This window comes from Coregonus lavaretus (assembly GCF_964263955.1).
Source record: "Coregonus lavaretus genome assembly, chromosome: 40".
NCBI classification, from domain to species: Eukaryota; Metazoa; Chordata; class Actinopteri; order Salmoniformes; family Salmonidae; genus Coregonus; species Coregonus lavaretus.
Genome location: NC_140027.1, coordinates 12,102,728 through 12,121,540, shown reverse-complemented (window position 1 = coordinate 12,121,540; position 18,813 = coordinate 12,102,728). Strand labels below are relative to the sequence as shown.

At 42.9% G+C, this 18,813-nt stretch overlaps 1 protein-coding gene across 2 annotated transcripts in view; it reads right to left on the bottom strand.

Annotated features, from left to right (window-relative positions):
• The window catches only part of LOC311113755 (ribosome-binding protein 1-like), a 51,459-nt gene that overhangs the window by 11,203 nt on the left and 21,443 nt on the right, over window positions 1-18,813 (bottom strand). The window contains exons 8-27 of one of the 2 annotated variants that reach the window (XM_084157059.1): window positions 15,582-15,720; window positions 15,016-15,230; window positions 10,705-10,742; window positions 10,500-10,613; window positions 8,413-8,475; window positions 7,833-7,920; window positions 6,170-6,298; window positions 5,918-5,958; window positions 5,629-5,716; window positions 5,414-5,506; window positions 4,955-5,047; window positions 4,514-4,612; window positions 4,151-4,240; window positions 3,719-3,811; window positions 3,538-3,609; window positions 3,273-3,365; window positions 2,923-3,006; window positions 2,224-2,289; window positions 1,178-1,261; window positions 448-528 (exon numbers count right to left, since the gene is read on the bottom strand). In XM_084157059.1, the coding sequence (XP_084013185.1) occupies window positions 448-528; window positions 1,178-1,261; window positions 2,224-2,289; window positions 2,923-3,006; window positions 3,273-3,365; window positions 3,538-3,609; window positions 3,719-3,811; window positions 4,151-4,240; window positions 4,514-4,612; window positions 4,955-5,047; window positions 5,414-5,506; window positions 5,629-5,716; window positions 5,918-5,958; window positions 6,170-6,298; window positions 7,833-7,920; window positions 8,413-8,475; window positions 10,500-10,613; window positions 10,705-10,742; window positions 15,016-15,230; window positions 15,582-15,720 (1,863 nt within the window). The remainder of the gene's footprint in view (window positions 1-447; window positions 529-1,177; window positions 1,262-2,223; window positions 2,290-2,922; window positions 3,007-3,272; window positions 3,366-3,537; window positions 3,610-3,718; window positions 3,812-4,150; window positions 4,241-4,513; window positions 4,613-4,954; window positions 5,048-5,413; window positions 5,507-5,628; window positions 5,717-5,917; window positions 5,959-6,169; window positions 6,299-7,832; window positions 7,921-8,412; window positions 8,476-10,499; window positions 10,614-10,704; window positions 10,743-15,015; window positions 15,231-15,581; window positions 15,721-18,813) is intronic. The other variant, XM_084157060.1, reaches the window with a different exon arrangement.

Sequence of the window (18,813 nt, the reverse complement as noted above, 5' to 3'; positions counted from 1 at the left end):
CATGTTGTGTCTATGCCGGTTGTCGCTGTGTGTGCGGCAGCCCAAAGCACGGCCAGGGCTGTTTGATTCATTCCTAATGTCATCAAAAAGTATTCCTCTTCCTTCACTAGAACTAGAATGGTCCGACTACAGAAGATATGTCGGGTGCATTAAGTGATGCTATGTTTTCTGTTATTTTCTAGATTTTTTGGTTTGATAACGTGATGGAAGATTTTTGGTCCCTCTGAAAGCCTAGGTCCTATAGTCACGGTTCGCCACTGCCACCACCACAAACGGGTCCAGTTTGGTGTGCCATTACAGAACCATGTCGGAGGTTGTTGATAGCATATTTGGTTTAGATACGAGTCGGAAGCAGCTTTCCTAAGCCATCTAATAGGACGACCTGTGAAGTCCATGTCGGTGAGAGAGGTAGAGAGTAAAGAAGTAAATGAAGACAGTGGTAAGCACCTTGAGTTCTCCTGTGGAGCAGTCTCCTGCTGCCTTCATTTGGTCCATCTGTGTCAGCAGGTCAGTCACACACTTCTGAGTCTGCAAGGGGAGAGCAAAAAGATTTAAGAACAAAGATTAAGTAAATGGTCGTAGATAGAGATAAAAATGCCATTGGCAATACAGCCCAAATATAACGACTGATTGGCTCCAAAGACCGACAGACAAATGATGTGGTGGTATCCGAGAGTTTGGGAATAACATAAGGTAGAAAAAATAAGAATTCACATTGGACAATAAAGTTGTACTGTATTGTATGACCGATATGTCACGAGTGAGCGGATTGAGTAAAAGAAGCTGTACGATTTCTGTTCCATACTGCGCTCATCCAGATGTGATCACTGGTGACCAACTAATGATGAAAGATGCAGTAGAAATACTGTGGGAATGCATTAAGTAATACATTGAAACATTGGATCAATTAACACTTATCTAACGTTCATTTCTTTAAGGAGATTTTTGACAGCACAGCTGGAAATGTAGAGAGGGAGACAGTAGGGGCATAGACAAAAAGGGTGGCCGAGACAGGACTCCAACCCCCGTTGCCAGGGGTATATTTGGTTGGGAGTTTAGACTGCTACACCAGACTCCGGCACATCTAACCTCCTTCTTACCATGTCAGTTGTATACTCACTATATCGCAAACATATTAAAGACATTCTGCTGAAACCATGACTTTATTATGACTTACCTTGTCAAAGTCAACGGCCAGCTGCTGTCTCATCTCTTCCTCCGTTTGCAACTTGTTTGTAGTCTGCTCCAGTTTGGTTTGGACCTGAGATAATACACACACAAAAACTGGTCAGTCCAATCACTCCCCCCAGAAAGACCACATTGGGGGGGGGGGGGGGGGCGGTAGGACACAATGTGGTGGTGTATGGGCCAGTCCCGCAGCAAAGTGTGAAGAGGTTTTCCAAAACGGTGAGGTTAGAACAAGTAGACACCTGAAGGGCCATCTCTGGTTCAGGTGAAACAAGCAAGCTGTGCTGGTCTTCCAAAGTGGTCCGTTATGCAATGTACCAAACAAGCATCAACAAAGAAAACCTCACTCACTCACCACTGAGCTCTGGCTATTTGAAAAATACATTTGAAGGGTGTTAGCGTTTTGCTGTTTCAATCAAGTTTTTCTTACAACAGCCACTGCTGCAGCGCCTCAGAATATGGGACTTGCAAACACACACATACAGGTTCATGCAAGGAAGCCGACAACTAGAGTTAAATAGGCATTTAATTGCTATAAAACGTTTTCGTTTTATAAAGCACATAGTGTGGTTAACGTATAGCAAAAGCTGCTGCCTTTGAGAACTATCAGACAGAATAGATCATGTGTAATGTGAAATTGTTTTTACACTGGATTCTGCTGCTTCTGATCTGAATGATGTCCACATTTTTGTCATAATAGCTAATAACTGAAAATATGAAATATTATTGAATTGTATAAGGGCATAATGACAGCGTGACGACATGCCGTACATTATTATTTAGATACAGACTGGTCTCTAATAGGTTAGTGAACACTATGTGAATGAACACTACATTGGTAGGGTGCCCTAGCCTAGTGCATAAAGGGATATGACACTCCAAAATCAAGATGAGCATCACAAATCTGAAAATTACGTGGTGCTTATCGTTTCCATTCAGGATTGCGGCTTGTAGTCAATTCGATAAATAAATTGTGAGTCTGATAGTTCTCAGCAAGCTTGTGCAGGGTGCACCCTGTCGGCCAGGCACCCTGACCTGTGTGGGCTCGGAGGCCTCCTGGCTCTGCATGTGCTCCGTCGTCTCGCTCAGCTGCTGTCTGACCTGCAACAGGAAGCAATCTGCCACTCAACAAGAAGGCAATGTCGCAATGCTCCAATTATCTCTTCTTCCTCCCAAAGTGTGCACTGATTTGGTGTAATCTCCCACAAGCCAATGCTTTTAGATTTGTGGGATGTCCTGAATAAATGTACCCTTCAGGAGGAAGGAAATACTATTGGGACACACCCAAAGCCCTGGGTCGCACTCAGGAGGGTTCTTTCACTTAACATACTGAACATTGCAGATAGAAATGCCACAAATCGAGCTGGCATTAACTCTACACATCAAATGTCTTTCTATCAGAACATTCCATATCGTTGTGCCCTTCTGAACTCAAACTGCTGTTCAAAGACGCCAAAGAGCCTTGTTGTTCATTGCCCCCCCTCCAACGGCGCAATACAGTTGGTAGAATTGACCACTAACCACTGATACAAGATCAGATATTTTTCATAAGCCTAATGGCAAAGGTTAGTGTAATCTGATCCTAGAGCTGTGGTTGAGGGAAACTTCTACTTGAAGCAGGGGGTCAATAGTAGATTGCTCATTTAAGCCCGCAAACAGCAGAGTCCATCACTGCTGGAGTGGAAATAGCATCATTCTATGGCACTAAAATGACGACTGGCGCGTCAAACCTACCACAGATAGTTCCTCTGCCTGCTTCTGTGCTTCCAATTGGGCCGTCTCCAGCTGACTCTGGGTCTTCGTTAAGAAGGCCTTTAGCTGCAAAGGCAAAGAAGATGTAGACTGTAGCTACAAGCAATGTACAACCCAAGTAGCAAAACATACATATACAGTAGGTGGATGTTAACAATGTAAAATCTGTGTTTAAACAAAACATCTCTCTGAAAGAGATCCTAATCAAAAATAACAAAAGTTGAACGTAGGTCGTGTCCTTTAGGCACAGACCACAACATGACAATGACAAACTAAAAACATTTTTAACCTGAAAACATAATGAGCCAGGTGTAATGGCGTGGTTTGCCTACCTGGGCGACCTCCTCGGCGTAGGTCTGGCTACAGCTGATGGACTCCAGCTGTTTCTCCAACTGGGCCTCCAGAAGCATCACCTGCTCTTTCAGCTGCACAAAACACAGGATAATAAGACACTTTTAAATATCATACCAAAACCAATCAAAAAGCTGGTTTAATCAAGTCTGTGACTGGAAGTAAATCCAACATACAGTACATTAGGGTTTAGATTGAGCTTTGTAGACACCCATCACCATCACAAAACCGGTGCAAAAGCTCTACCTGGTCTGTGCTTTCATTGCCCATCTTCATATCCTCTGCAGCTTGCTCCAACACCTTCACCTGATCCAAAGCCTGCCAGACAAAATTGCTTTTAACTTCGTATCAAGTCATCTTATAGGAAACCATCACGTCTGCTGATATTCAGTAAGACCAGAGAGAGAATTGAAGAAAAATAACTTACTGCTTGCCGTTGCTCCTCAGCCTCTGCAATTTTGGCCTTCCACACGTGCTCCTCTTCCTCCACACTCTTCTGAAGGTCTTTCAGCATGCCCTCCTAAAGGAAGTGTGATAATGTGGGAATGCAGTTATGTGGCGCTGTTATCTTACATCATAATACCTACTTCTAGGTGTAAAGCGAGAGTACAAGTATGTTATTGCAGCTAGCGATTCTTGCCTGTTTACGTAAATAAAGCTTACACGTTATTCATGTCACTCCACCTTCTGTATTACACAATCTATTCCCTATAAAGTGCATTGTCAGATATAGGGTGCAATTTGGGCACCAGGGTTTTATCACAGACACGGACACCAAAGTCAAGCTGTGTCCCCCTCAAACTGACTGAAGTTGGATGGAAAGTTAGGCGTTCACACACAGGACAATGGTTTGACTTACCGTTTCAGCCAGGACAGTTCTGTACTGCTCACACTCCGCCTGTAGTGTTTTCTGGGACTCCTCGGCTTCTCTGAGATTTGACAAAAGCTCCTAAAGAGAAAACAAGCACACAATCATGACAGTGTCTGGGGCTCATCTGAAACACCAGGGCAGGAAAAGCCAAGATCCACTTTTGTTGTCCGTTTCAGGGACGAACATGTAATTAATGTTGAGCAGTAGCCGACTAAATGTATTCTTATAGCAACAGGTGTAGAGGAACTTCTATTGTTAGTGGTATTTTGAAGCAGTCCAACGTTACAATAATGTTGGCCACTTCAAAATGCAATGCATACACTATATCAGGGTAAAACACAGGGTCCTCACCTCAGAGTCTGTGGTTTGCAAGTTCTCTTGCTGGACTTCTTGGCTCTGTGGAATTTCAGTAGCCTGTGCTTTCTGGATGAGTAGCTCCAACCAGTTATTCTGTAAAGAATAACACATATCATATCTTATAGTTACAATTAGTAATTGAGGTATTTTAACTACAGAGCTGGAAATAAATGGCTGCTGATGTAATCATGTTTAAGGTGAAATCTATTTTTACATCGGCAAGGATTTACATTGGCAACTTTCCAGAGTGATTTTATTTTCCAAATCCATTCCTGTTAATGACGTAACATATATCTGACCACCCTGTTAGTAATGTGTGGGTAAATAAGGAACGAGCTCCGATTCAGACTAGCAAGGAGTAGCCACACAGAACAACAAGCTTTGTGCTGGAGAATAATAATTTGAAGTCTGTGTCTGCAAACCCAACTAACTTACCTGCTCAGCTTCTAAAGAGATGTCAGGGCAGATCATCTGAAGAGCCTTTTGAGCTTCTGTCTGGAACGAGCTCAGTGCTTCCTCGGCTACGCTCTAGAAATAGACGCAAAGTCAAAGCATCATGAAAGCTACCCATCACAAACCGTATTCACAACAGTGTGCATATGTCTGACGTATCCTCATTTCTCAATGGGAGTGTAGCCAGAGTATTTAGAGAGAGTTCAACCGACTTTAGTGCCAGACATCATGTTGCTGCCTCTGAGCATTTCATTCATGATTTGCATTTGGATTCTAGTTCCAAGTTTAGCCATTCAGATAGCCTTGTTGAAAATTGAGAAGATCCCTGACCTCCTATTAGCCAATATTGATCAGGAGGCAGAACCCTGGCTGCCATGAAAGGAAAGAGGCAGCATGAAGCGGAACGCATATATACGACTCTGGGTGTTGCATGCCACTGACCTGTGCACCCTTCGCCACAGCCAGCCTTTCCTCATTCAACTTCTCAGCAGCGGTCAAGGCTTCCATTGCCGCCCAGTTCTTTTCGCGGAGATCCTGTAGGGTACAGCAGAGCATTTAGCATTTCGCTTTCAGCTAAGCCGACACAGTCAAGGGGCAACAAGCGTACCTCTCTTTGAGCAACGCAAAACCATCAAACCCACATTACACTAACTTACATTGCTTTTGTTCCTAACTTGTTCCATTTCCTCCTTTAGCCGTTGTAGCTCCTCTTCCAGAGATAGCATCTGGGAATCTTTCTCAAGGCTGAAAACATAACACTCATTAGCGGGGCTGGGGGAAACTTCCATATCAATTCCAGTACCAGTTCAGGAATTGTAATTCATTCCTATGGGGAAATACCATTTCAACTGGAATTGACCCCTGCTCATTAGATTAGACAATGCATGCACTATTGGGTCAAAGAATGCACCTCAAGTGCTTAAAGGCTTAGGAATGGACACATACCTTTCAAATGGCTGTTCCGCTTCTGTCTCACTTCCTGACTCCTGTGTTGGAGAATTGAAAGAAAATGCATCATTCAAGATACCAATGGTCACGTTTTTCATCTGACAAAAAGCACATATAGAAAACGTAAACTTCACGCAGTAAGACTAAATCTAGGCCTTACAGAGTAAGACTAAACCTTACACAGTAAGGCTTAACACCACACACACACACACACTTGTGCGCACACACAGTAGAGAATAGAAGCCTTACAGCGTTTGCACTCTTCCCTTGCTCCATCTCCTCTCTCAGCTGTTTGAGCTCTTCCTCTAACGAGGCCACTTGGCTCTCCCTCTCCTTCAGACTGCTCTGAAGCTGCTCTGTGTCTGCTGGGCTCTCCGCCTGCACAACAGATTCAATACAATTCAAATAACTTTACTGATAATACATTTGTCCCATGAGGGAACTTCTGGTGTTGAATGGAACATATAGTCCATACACTACAGGTCAAAAGTTTTAGAACACATACTCATTCAAGGGTTTCATTTTATTTTTACTATTTTCTACATTGTAGAATAATAGTGAAGACATCAAAACTATAAAATAGCACATATGGAATCATGTAGTAACCAAAAAAGTGTTGAACAAATCAAAATATATTTTATATTTGAGATCAAGGCAAAGGGAGGCTATTTGAAGGATGACAGCTTTGCACACTCTTGGCATTCTCTCAACCAGCTTCATGAGGTAGCCACCTGGAATGCATTTCAATTAACAGGTGTGCCTGTTTCTTTCCTTCTTAATGCATTTGAGCCAATCAGTTGCATTGTGACAAGGTAGAGGGGTTTACAGAAGATAGCCCTATTTGGTAAAAGACCAAGGCCATACTATGGCAAGAACAGCTCAAATAAGCAAAGTTTCTTCAAGTGCAGTCGCAAAAACCAAAAAGCGCTATGATGAAACTGGCTCTCATGAAGACCGCCACAGGAATGGAAGACCCAGAGTTACCGCTGCTGCAGAGTATAAGTTCATTCAAGTTACCAGCCTCAAATTACAGCTCAATTAAATGCTTCATAGAGTTCAAGTAACACATCTAAACTGTTCAGAGGAGACTGTGTGAATCAGGCCTTAATGGTCGAATTGCTGCAAAGAAACCACTACTAAAGGACACCAATAAGAAGAAAAGACTTGCTTGGGCCAAGAAACACGAGCAATGGACATTAGGCCGGTGGAAATATGTCCTTTGATCTGGAGTCCAAATGGGAGATTTTTGGTTCCAACCGCCGTGTATTTGTGAGACGCGGTGTGGGTGAACGGATGATCTCTGCATGTGTATTTCCCACCGTAAAGCATGGAGGAGTTGTTATGGTGTGGGGGTGCTTTGCTGGTGACACTGTCTGTGATTTATTTAGAATTCAAGGCACACTTAACCAGCATGGCTACCACAGCATTCTGCAGCGATACACCATCGTTTGGATTAGTGGGACCATCATTTGTTATTCAACAGGACAATGACCCAACACACCTCCAGGCTGTGTACGGGCTATTTTACCAAGAAGGAGAGTGATGGAGTGCTACATCAGATGACCTGGCCTCCACAATCCCCCGACCTCAACCCAATTGAGATGGTTTGGGATGAGTCGGACCGCAGAGTGAAGGAAAAGCAGCCAACAAGTGCTCAGCATATGTGGGAACTCCTTCAAGACTGTTGGAAAAGCATTCAAGGTGAAGCTGGTTGAGAGAATGGCAAGAGTGTGCAAAGCTGTCATCAAGTCAAAGGGTGTCGATTTGTTTAACACTTTTTTGGTACCTACATGATTCCATATGTGTTATTTCATAGATTAAAACTTTTGACCGGTAGTGTACACAAATACAGGATTTTAAGAGAGAAATGTTGAATTTGAACTCTAATTTGACAACAGGTTTGCCAACTTACAGCATCAGTTCTCTTCACCTCCATCTTGGCACTCAACGTCTGCAGTTGCTCTTCAAGGGACGTCACAATGCGCTCTTTTTCCTTAAGGCTGACATGGGAAAACTGAGTTATTAGGTTGTGATACAGTAAGACAGACTTATTTAGAGCACTACAGACTAGACAGGGCTAATCAATTATTGTCCTAGAGGGCCAAAACACTTCTGGGACAAGTTCAGTAGGAAAATGTTGTGAACTGTTGCAGATAGAATTGTCATGAATAGAGTCGATGTGATTCCTTTTCCTTTACGTATACATAGTGTTAGTATCTGAACATTCCACAACATTGTGTTCTACTGAACACAGACCACTACACTGGTTTCATTCTTCAGAGTTGGGACACCAGGTGAGTGAATTCATGGTCTAGTCAATGATAAACTGCCCAATTAACCACAGACAGTACTTCATCCCTAGAGGGCCAATAATTGAATAATAGGCTTGCCATTGGAGATTTGTGCGTACCGGTTAAGTAAGTAAAGTGAATAGTTCATAATAGAACTATAAAACTATAAAATAATAGAAATATAAAGAATTCCTCCCATACCTGTTCTGTAGGAGTTCGATCTCTGCCGTGTTGTCCATCTGCACCAGCTGTTCTTCCATCACACTGACATGCCAGAAAAACATAACTTAATGTTTTTCAAAATCTATGGAATGATTATGACTTCAGATTCTTGACCAGATTTGATCGTTTTTGGTTTTGGGCAGGGGAAATTCTCATTTGTTGGTCTAAATATGTGGATGAGGCACCAGTAAAATTTATTTCCCTAAAAGAGTGGGAATTACAATTAGCCGCTGCTACTCTTTCTGGGGTCCAAACAGGAAACAAAACCCAACAAATAAAATACATAATATACACTACCAGTCAAAAGTTTGGACATCTACTCATTCAAGGGTTCTTCTTTATTTTTACTATTTTCTACATTGTAGAATAATAGTGAAGACATCAAAACAATGAAATAACACATATGGAATCATGTAGTAACCAACAAAAGTGTTAAATCAAAATATATTTTATATTTGAGATTCTTCAAAGTAGCCACCCTTTGCCTTGATGACAGCTTTGCACACTCTTGGCATTCTCTCAACCAGCTTCACCTGGAATGCTTTTCCAACAGTCTTGAAGGAGTTCCCACATATGCTGAGCACTTGTTGGCTGCTTTTCCTTCACTCTGTGGTCCAACTCATCCCAAACCATCTCAATTGGGTTGAGGTCGGGGATTGTGGAGGCCAGGTCATCTGATGCAGCACTCCATCACTCTCCTTGGTCAAATAGCCCTTACACAGCCTTGAGGTGTGTTTTGGGTCATTGTCCTATTGAAAAACAAATGATAGTCCCACTAAGCGCAAACCAGATGGGATGGCGTATCGCTACAGAATGCTGTGGTAGCCATGCTGGTTAAGTGTGCCTTGAATTCTAAATAAATCACAGACAGTGTCACCAGCAAAGCACCCCCACACCATCACACCACCTCCTCCATGCTTCACGGTGGGAACCACACATGCGGAGATCATCCGTTCACCTACTCTGCATCTCACAAAGATGCGGCGGAGGGAACCAAAAATCTCAAATTTAGCCTCATCAGACCAAAGGACAGATTTCCACCGGTCTAATGTCCATTGCTCGTGTTTCTTGGCCCAAGCAAGTCTCTTCTTCTTATTGGTGTCCTTTAGTAGTGGTTTCTTTGCAGCAATTCGACCATGAAGGCCTTATTCACGCAGTCTCCTCTGAACAGTTGATGTTGAGATGTGTCTGTTACTTGAACTCTATGAAGCATTTATTTGGGCTGCAATCTGAGATGCAGTTAACTCTAATGAACCTATCCTCTGCAGCAGAGGTAACTCTGGGTCTTCCTTTCCTGTGGCGGTCCTCATGGGGGCCAGTTTCATCATAGCGCTTGATGCTTTTTGCGACTGCACTTGAAGAAACGTTCAAAGTTCTTGAAATGTTCTGGATTGACTGACCTTCATGTCTTAAAGTAATGATGGACTGTCATTTCGCTTTGCTTATTTGAGCTGTTCTTGCCATAATATGGACTTGGTCTTTTACCAAATAGGGCCATCTTCTGTATACCACCCCTACCTTGTCACAACACAACTGATTGGCTCAAATGCATTAAGATGGAAATAAATTCCACAAATTAACCTTTAACAAGGCACACCTGTTAATTGAAATGCATTCCAGTTGACTACCTCATGAAGCTGGTTGAGAAAATGCCAAGAGTGCAAAGCTGTCATCAAGGCAAAGGGTGGCTATTTGAAGAATCTCAAATATTAAATATATTTTGATTTGTTTAACACTTTGTGGGTTACTAAATGTCTCCATATGTGTTATTTCATAGTTTTGAGATCTCCACTATTATTCTACACTGTAGAAAATAGTCAAAATAAAGAAAAACCCTTGAATGAGTAGGTGTCCAACCTTTTGACTGGTACTGTATGTAATAGAACAGATCCTGTGGTATAGCTAGAGAGACAGCTAAGTGAGATGAGACAAAATATGTGTAATAATAGCAGTGAGGTGCAGGATTGGAACCCACAAGGACAGTATACATGTGCTGAGGACCGCGGCGCTAACCACTTGGCTAAACCAACCCCAGGCCACATGGTATCCCAGTAAAGATAACATACCCGTTGACCTGTGGCTCCTCAACAGTGTGGGAAGATCTCACCAGCTCCAGTTCAACCTTCAGCTGTTGGAGCTTTTCTTCTAGAGCGGCCACATGACCTTCTTTGGTTATCAGACTGAAAGAGGGAGAGAAATAAATATTCGGTAGAAAAGGTTGGACACGGAGATTCGATACATGGTATCTAACAGAAATATGACTCAGCGTACCTGATCTTTAGCTCTTCAACCTCAGCGGAGTAGTCAACCTGTTTAGAAACAAGATGGATAGACTAAAGCTCTGAGCATGACGTGTGGCCACGAGGGACCCCCTTTCAAGCTAATGAGCGGTCATTCTGACAGCAACATTTTAACAATGTAATTAATACATTTCATATATAGCATGATAAAAATAAATGAAGGCCTTACAATTACAATACATTTTTTTAATAATAACAATAGCATTTATTATTTTACCATATAATGACAAAGCAAAAACTGTTTTTTTAGACATTTTTGCAAATGTATTAAAAATAAAAAACGGAAATATCAAATTTCCACAAGTATTCAGACCCTTTACTCAGTACTTTGTTGAAGCACCTTTGGCAGCGATTACAGCCTGGAGTCTTCTTGGATATGACGCCACAAGGTTGGTACACCTGTATTTGGGGAGTTTCTCCCATTCTCCTCTGCAGATCCTCTCAAGCTCTGTCAGGTTGGATTGTGAGTGTCGCTGCACAGCTATTTTCAGGTCTCTCCAGAGATGTTTGATCGGGTTCAAGTCCGGGCTCTGGCTGGGCCACTCAAGGACATTGAGACTTGTCCCGAAGTTACTCTTGTATTGTGTTGGCTGTGTGCTTAGGGTCGTTGTCCTGTTGGAAGGTGAACCTTAGCCCCAGTCTGAGGTCCTGAGTGCTTTAGAGCAGGTTTACATCAAGGATCTCTCTGTACTTTGCTCCGTTCATCTTTCCCTCGATCCTGACTAGTCTCCCAGTCCCTACCGCTGAAAAACATCCCCACAGCATGATGCTGCCACCACGCTTCACCGTAGGGATGGTGCCAGGTTTCCTCCAGACTTGACGCTTGGCATTCAGGCCAAAGAGTTCAACCTTGGTTTCATCAGACCAGAGAATCTTGTTTCTCATGGTCTGAGAGTCCTTTAGGTGCCTTTTGGCAAACTCCAAGCGGGCTGTCATGTGCCTTTTACTGAGGAGTGGCTTCCGTCTGGCCACTCTACCATAAAGGCCCGATTGGTGGAGTGCTGCAGAGATGGTTGTCCTTCTGGAAGGTTCTCCCATCTCCACAGAGGCACTCTGGAGCTCTGTCAGAGTGACCATCGGGTTCTTTGTTACCTCCCTGACCAAGGCCCTTCTCCCCCGATTGCTCAGTTTGGCCAGGCGGCCCGCACTAGGAAGAGTCTTGGTGGTTCCAAACTTCTTCCATTTAAGAATGATGGAGGCCACGGTGTTCTTGGGGACCTCCAATACTGCAGACATTTTTTGGTACCCTTCCCCAGATCTGTGCCTTGACACAATGCTGTCTCGGAGCTCTACGGACAATTCCTTCGACCTCATGGCTTGGTTTTTGCTCTGACATGCACTGTCAACTGTGGGACCTTATATAGGCAGGTGTGTGCCTTCCAAATCATGTCAAATCAATTGAATTTACCACAGGTGGACTCCAATCAAGTTGTAGAAACATCTCAAGGATGATCAATGGAAACAGGATGCACCTGAGCTCAATTTTGAGTGTCATAGCAAAGGGTCTGATGCTTACAGTGCCCTCCACCTATATTGGCACCCTTGGTAAATATGAGCAAAACGGGCTGTGAAATGTTTTTCTTTGCTGTTTATCCTCTTGGTCTTTCATTCAAATTATTCACAAAAATCTAACCTTTAATTGAAGTAAAATGATAGGAAAAGATTAATGTGAAATAAATGAACTTTTTTTATCCAAAATGTGTGCCACAATTATTATTATTATATAAAATCTAACTTTAGTATATTCCCATTCATATTTTACATTTTTAAGTTCACCTGACTGATTAGGAACACTTAAGTAGTAAGCCATGACTTCCTGTTTCACTGGGGTATAAATATGAGGTGACACAGGCCAAGTTCCCATAGTCATCCATCACTATGGGAAAGACCCGGGAATACAGTAATGATGTGCGACAAAAGGTTGTTGAGCTACACAAATCAGGAAATGGCTATAAGCAAATAGCTCAACGGTTGAAAATGCCCATTTCCACTATCAGGGCAATAATTAAGAAGTTTAAAGCAACTGGAGATGTTAACAATCGTCCTGGAAGAGGACGTGTGTCTATACTGACCCCACACACATTGAGGAGGATGGTTAGAGTGGCCAAAAAATCTCCAAGGATCACAGCGGGAGAATTGCAGACGTTAGTCGGGTCTTGGGGTCAGAAAGTCTCCAAAACTACAATCAGACGAATGAATATAAGTGTCGATATGACAGCAGTCAAAACTAGTCAATTATTGTTAGCTCGTGCTTACATGGTATGAGTCTTCACGCAATGGCATCAGTTGGAGCATGTCCATGTCACAAACAACAAAAGCTGCTGATGTTGTTTTATGTTTTAATGTAGGGTCTGCCCTCTCAGTGATGACATTTTGTGCTGATAATTGGCCTGTAGCATTGTCACCGGCGTGTTTTATCTAAACGGTGTGGTCCCTTCCTCTGTCCTGTCTCACCGTTTCATTTCATGGTGGCACTGACACCTGCTCAGTGCGCACCATTTTGGCTTTTTTATGCTTAGGCCTCTGAGGTGTAGCTCAGAATCAGAAGAATAATCAGATGTCATGATTAATTTCTTCCCCACCATCAGTCGTTTTCATTCAGATTTTGTAGCAATGCTTACGCAGCATGTGCAGCCATTCATCTTGGTCTTTTTGCCATTGTAAATTATGCACGCACTTACTGTGTACTCCAAGTAGGCCAGAGTAGACTGATAAGACTGCTTGGATTTGGTGGACTGATATAGGGTACATACCATTTTCAGATTATAATTAGAGTAGATCAATACAATAGAATGGCCCGCCCTGTTCTTCAACCACAATTGGTGCATCGTTCGCTTCCCCTCGCTCAGCAACTCACCCATTCTCCCACATCATACTTCACTTCATTTATTTAATCTGTTATGTGTGTGAAAATCGTTTCGGTATGGTTTAGGTTCAGTTTCGAGGCAATTATCGGGGTGATTATCAACTGGGCACGGCACCTCCAACTGTCGGGAGGAGGAGGGGCAATGGGAGAAACACATTAAAATGACATGCCCGCCTAAAACTGGTTATAACTCCAGTTCTGTTTGTGATATTAAGATTCTAACAATGACAGCGTGTTATATAGACTTATTTAGGAAAAGTCAATGACTTTAGAAATGGCAGAGTAATAAAAAAATTAGGTTCTAGTGCTAAAAACAATGGATACTGATAGGTGGTCTACAGGCTTATAGTATAAGGGTTTATTTTTAAAGTTGCCTCATTTATGAACTGTGATTAAATGTCTTACTAAATTATGCCGTACGTCGAGATTCTAGGATGTGTGTGCCAAAAATTATTAGGATTTATCAAACTGTCATTGATAAAATCAGCGCTACAACCCCACCTGGAAAACACCCTCCATTCACCTTTTATGGTAACAAAAAAAACACCCTCATTTGCTGTATGATTTGGAAATGAGGGGCTTTACTTGGCTCATCGCGCTCTAGCGACTCCTTGTGGCAGGTCGGGCAGGAACAGTTTTTTTTTCTTCTGGTTTGGCTATTTTGATCTCTGGCTCCCTCTTTAGTAATTTGTGTGTCTTCATTTTTAATCGCAGCGCTTAAAGCATCAGACAAGCTCAGTAGCCTACATCTAGTTGATTTTATTCAAAACACAGGGTGTGTCTGTAAGGAAAAATATGTTTAAAAATGTTGACCAATCGCTTGGTTGAAAGAACAGACAACTCTCGGTCTACCAAGATTTGGTTTTGTTTGGGACAGCCCTAATTAGGCAACATGCTGCTATACGATCTTACCAACGGCCTAATGTATCTGTTTTATCATTAGGCCTACATTTAGCTGTTTTCATTAGCCTACCACTATTATAATTCCAGTGCATCAAAAACCTCAATTTCCCCAAAAATAACAATATTTGCTTGCAATACAGTTGATCAACCACTAGAGGTTGTGCATACTCATGGTCTGAGATTCGCGTGGAGATACGCATACATTGCGGGAAAAATGGCGCCCGCAAAGTTTAGAGTATTTTTTGTGCGCATGCACCTTTGATAAATGAGGCCCCTTTGCTTTGACAAAACAAAAAACTGGTAGATCTGAAAGTATTGGATTGGTGTAAGCAATATGGTTACAGCTCCACCTGTACTCTGACAGGTGGAATGTCGGCCATATTGCTTACATCTATCCAAATATTTCCGATCTACAAGACTGCTTAGGGGCCAGGGGTTGATTTGGAATTGGGTCTACAATCTAAACTATTTGCAGCTGGGGGAAAATAAAAAAAACAGGCCTCTGGAGCTTACTTGGATTTTGGTGGCAGCGGGGGTCTCGGTAACACCTTCCGTCACAGTCTCCTGCTTTTCGGTGGGGGTTTCAACGGGAGCCTCCAGTGGGGCAGTCTGCTCCTTGGCAGCCTCCTCCACAGCTGACACTACTGCCTGTTGGGACTTAAGGTCCTCCAGCTCGGCACAGCGCTCCTTCAGCTCGGCCTCCGTGGTGGCCATGCGCTCCTGGAGCTCTGTGGAGATCCAAGTTGTATTCAATTTAATTCAATTCGAAACCAGAGCCTAGTCAGCCAAATGTGTATAAATCCACACAAAAAGGACAAAAAAAATGAGAAATGTGGCAACGAGTAGAGAGATCAGTATGAATCTAAATCTAAAAGCAAATCTAAATAATAAGGTATCGGGAACATAGCTGTGTGTGAGAGGGAGTGAGAGACCTCTCCCACTTAGTGCAAGGCTTTTCCTGTGACGGTTAGGGTTAAAATAGAGGTTAGAGTGACTGGGTTAGCGCGACTAGCACTGTTACAGAGTAGCAGGTTATCATGTGGTCAAGGTATGTAACCAGTGAGGTGGGGTCCACTGACCGGCGAAGGCGGTGGCCTCCTGTTGAGCCTGGTCTAGTTGGGCCTGCATGATGTTGCTGGTGTCCTGGGACTTCTGGAGCTTCTGGCTCACCTCCTCCAGCCTCTGCTGCACGGCCCGCTCACTCTCCGCCTGGCACGCCTGTGAATGAGCACGGCAACAGCTTATTATCATGTGCAATGAGTCTATTATGTATGCGTGTTCCTTATATAAGATGCATAAGAGATCTGGGGCCGTTCCAGAAAGCTGTATCAATGAGTTAGCCAGAAATGCCTTGAAATAACTTGATCATTTTGAGAAATAGACCTAAAATAATTGACTTGACAGCAACAATCAATATACATATATAGATATCTTAATCAACCAGGTAATCAATAGTTATTTGTGGCTGTTTAGCAAAGTTAGCTGGCTAATATACCTGCTTTCTGGAATACCCCACTGTATGACCTGGGCCCGGTTTCCCAAAAGCATCTTAAGGCTTAGTTAATCATAAGAACCTTCGTAGGAGCATCCTTAAACCTCAGAGCTGTTTCCAAAAACCATTGTTACTAAAGAAGCACTTGAAAACACTCGTTAATAACCGACTGCCTTAGACCACGTGTAGAACAGTTAAGTGAGCCTTTAGAAATAAAAAAGTGTCCTTCCGCTAAACATAGAATCAAGATGTTTATCGGTCTCTCTGTGACCACCGATAACTTCAGAACGAAGTTGACTACAAATACAAAGATGCAAAGGATAAATAGATGCTGCAAATTCAAACCGAGATGACTGCACTAAAATATAAATACATGGAGTCACGTGGCCATGGCTTGCTATATAAAGCAGGCAGACAGGCATCAAGTCATTCAGTTGCGGTTCGATTGAACGTTAGAATGGGCAAAACGAGTGACCTAAGCGACTTTGAACGTAGTATGATGGTGGGTGCCAGGAATGCCGGATTCAGGATCTCATAAACGTCCATCCTCCTGGGCTTTTCACGCACGACAGTGTCTAGGGTTTCCCGAGAATGGTGTGACAAAACAAAACACATCCAGTCAGCGGCAGTCCTGTGGGCAAAAATTGGTCATTGATGAGAGAATTGCAAGAATCGTGCAACCTAACAGGCGGGCCATAAACAGACAAATAACAACAGCGGAGCCATCCTGCCTGGTGTCAACGCCGTCCAATCTGCAGCAACTGCGTGATGCCATTACGTCAGCATGGACCAACATCCCTGTGGAACGTTTCCGACTTGTAGAATCCATGCCCCGAATAATTCAGGTTGTTCTGGAGGCAAAGGGGGGGGTCCGACTCTGTACTAGATGGGTGTACCTAATATTCTGGTCGATCATATTGACATCAATTTCATGTTCATTCAATTCTATTTTGCCAATTGGAGGCTACCATCTAATTTCTGCCTCAACATATCTCATGACGTGTAACGTGCGCAATGATCTGTGTATTATTATACGGTAACCGTTAGAATAAGCCGCCTCAATATTTTCAGACATTGCAGACTAGTCAAAAGTTTGGACACACCTACTCATTCAAGGGTTTTTCTTTATTTTTACTACATTGTAGAATAATAGTGAAGACATCAAAACTATGAAATAACACATATGGAATCATGTAGTACCCAAAAAAAGTGTTAAACAAATCTAAATATATTTTATATTTGAGATTCTTCAAAGTAGGTACCCTTTGCCTTGATGACAGCTTTGCACACTCTTGGCATTCTCTCAATCAGCTTCATGAGGTAGCCACCTAGAATGCATTTCAATTAACAGGTGTGCCTTCTTAAAAGTTAATTTATGGAATTTCTTTCCTTCTTAATGCATTTGAGCCAATCAGTTGTGTTGTGACAAGGTAGGGGTGGTATACAGAAGATAGCCCTATTTGGTAAAAGACCAAGTCCATATCATGGCAAGAACAGCTCAAATACAGTGGGGAAAAAAAGTATTTAGTCAGCCACAAATTGTGCAAGTTCTCCCACTTAAAAAGATGAGAGGCCTGTAATTTTCATCATAGGTACACGTCAACTATGACAGACAAATTGAGGGGAAAAAAATCCAGAAAATCACATTGTAGGATTTTTATGAATTTATTTGCAAATTATGGTGGAAAATAAGTATTTGGTCACCTACAAACAAGCAAGATTTCTGGCTCTCACAGACCTGTAACTTCTTCTTTAAGAGGCTCCTCTGTCCTCCACTCGTTACCTGTATTAATGGCACCTGTTTGAACTTGTTATCAGTATAAAAGTCACCTGTCCACAACCTCAAACAGTCACACTCCAAACTCCACTATGGCCAAGACCAAAGAGCTGTCAAAGGACACCAGAAACAAAATTGTAGACCTGCACCAGGCTGGGAAGACTGAATCTGCAATAGGTAAGCAGCTTGGTTTGAATAAATCAACTGTGGGAGCAATTATTAGGAAATGGAAGACATACAAGACCACTGATAATCTCCCTCGATCTGGGGCTCCACGCAAGATCTCACCCCGTGGGGTCAAAATGATCACAAGAACGGTGAGCAAAAATCCCAGAACCACACGGGGGGACCTAGTGAATGACCTGCAGAGAGCTGGGACCAAAGTAACAAAGCCTACCATCAGTAACACACTACGCCGCCAGGGACTCAAATCCTGCAGTGCCAGACGTGTCCCCCTGCTTAAGCCAGTACATGGCCAGGTCCGTCTGAAGTTTGCTGGAGTGCATTTGGATGATCCAGAAGAGGATTGGGAGAATGTCATATGGTCAGATGAAACCAAAATAGACCTTTCTGGTAAAAACTCAACTCATCGTGTTTGGAGGACAAAGAATGCTGAGTTGCATCCAAAGAACACCATACCTACTGTGAAGCATGGGGGTGGAAACATCATGCTTTGGGGCTGTTTTTCTGCAAAGGGACCAGGACGACTGATCCGTGTAAAGGAAAGAATGAATGTATCGTGAGATTTTGAGTGAAAACCTCCTTCCATCAGCAAGGGCATTGAAGATGAAACGTGGCTGGGTCTTTCAGCATGACAATGATCCCAAACACACCGCCCGGGCAACGAAGGAGTGGCTTCGTAAGAAGCATTTCAAGGTCCTGGAGTGGCCTAGCCAGTCTCCAGATCTCAACCCCATAGAAAATCTTTGGAGGGAGTTGAAAGTCCGTGTTGCCCAGCGACAGCCCCAAAACATCACTGCTCTAGAGGAGATCTGCATGGAGGAATGAGCAAAATACCAGCAACAGTGTGTGAAAACCTTGT